This window comes from Bison bison, unplaced genomic scaffold (assembly GCF_000754665.1).
Source record: "Bison bison bison isolate TAMUID 2011002044 unplaced genomic scaffold, Bison_UMD1.0 scf7180017864155, whole genome shotgun sequence".
NCBI lineage: Eukaryota > Metazoa > Chordata > Mammalia > Artiodactyla > Bovidae > Bison > Bison bison.
Genome location: NW_011494727.1, coordinates 58,022 through 59,399, shown reverse-complemented (window position 1 = coordinate 59,399; position 1,378 = coordinate 58,022). Strand labels below are relative to the sequence as shown.

At 53.1% G+C, this 1,378-nt stretch overlaps 1 protein-coding gene across 1 annotated transcript in view; it reads right to left on the bottom strand.

Annotated features, from left to right (window-relative positions):
• LOC104989433 (myeloid-associated differentiation marker-like) overlaps positions 1–489 on the bottom strand; it is a 1,963-nt gene extending 1,474 nt beyond the window's left edge. Inside the window, exon 1 of the mRNA XM_010841114.1 lies at positions 486–489. Coding sequence (XP_010839416.1) covers positions 486–489 — 4 coding nt within the window. The remainder of the gene's footprint in view (positions 1–485) is intronic.
• Positions 490–1,378: the final 889 nt, after the last annotated feature.

Sequence of the window (1,378 nt, the reverse complement as noted above, 5' to 3'; positions counted from 1 at the left end):
ATTTGATTACAAGGTGTTTTCAGACCCCAGTAGGGTGTCATGTCACGGGGAGCAGATACACCATTTCAGCTGTTGGAGGCTGAAAACTTCTAAATTCCGGAGCATATCTGAACCAAAGGTTTTCAGAAAAGGGATCGTGGATTGTCCTGTGGATCCCATTTTACAGATGAGAAAGTCCAGTCAAGTGCCTTGTTTAAGGTAAAAAAGTGCAGAGTGGGAACCCAGATAAAAATGCTAAAGCTGTGAATTTGAACCCTTGGCTCTACAGCCCACACAACAGCAGGGCCCGGGGGTGGGACCCCAGGACCAAAATTTGGGGCTTTGGGACCCAGGACACACCTTCAGGGCCACGGCCTCCTTCCACAGCATCTGAAGACACACATGTCCCAGCCTGTCCTCCCTGCAGCATCACTAGAAGGAGCTGCCATCTGAGGGGACACAGCCCCACTCGGAGAAGGGCAGCCTTAGGGGTGAACAGGGAGGAGCCATGGGGTGAGAGCAAGGCCGTGGGGACGAGATGACGTGGGAAGTAGGGGCTATTGTGAATCCCCTCTCCCCCACCCCCACCCAATTTTGCCTTCAGATGTGACTCTTTCTCATTGGGAAGGGAGACTTCAACCCAGTATGACCCCAAGGAGGAGTGTCTTGAAGAAACTACAGGATAAATAAACATGTTTGGCTCTTAGGGCTTCCCTGGTGGTTCAGACGGTAAAAAAAATCTGCCTGCAATGCAAGAGACCCGAGTTCAAACCCTGGGTTTGATCCCCTTGAGAAGGGAATGGCAACCCACTCCAGTATTCTTGCCTGGAGAATTCCATGGACAGAGGAGCCTGGCGAGCTACAGTCCATGGTGTCACAAAGAATTGGACACGACTGAGTGACTAACAATTTCATTTACACTTCTTTTTGGCTCTTAAGCTCCAAAGCTACCATTCAGGTGGGAGTCTGGAAAGATCTAAGAGTGGTCCTACCTGAGCAGGATTCTCCTGGCCTGGGAGACTGGTTAGCAGCTTCCAGGCTGGGAAGAAGGGATTGGAAATGAACAAGGATGCTATGTCTGGTGCTCACGTGGAGACTTTCAGGGCATCCCAGAGAGGGGGTGGGGATGGACGGATGATCATCCCCTTTCAAGGGAAGGAGCTGAAAGAGGAGTCCCCTGCAGGACCCCTGGGAGGGGACCACCCTGAGGATGCTCCCAGGACTGGAGTGGGGCGGGGGGACAGAGTGGAGATGACTGGGGGGATCCCAGGGTCCCAGTGGCCCTGAGGCAGACAAATGACACTTAACCTCCTGCAACAGGAGGGATGGAGCAGCCACCTTCATGAACCACCAGCCTTGGACAGTGAGCCCCTCAGGTAAGCCCATCCTGGGCAATTCT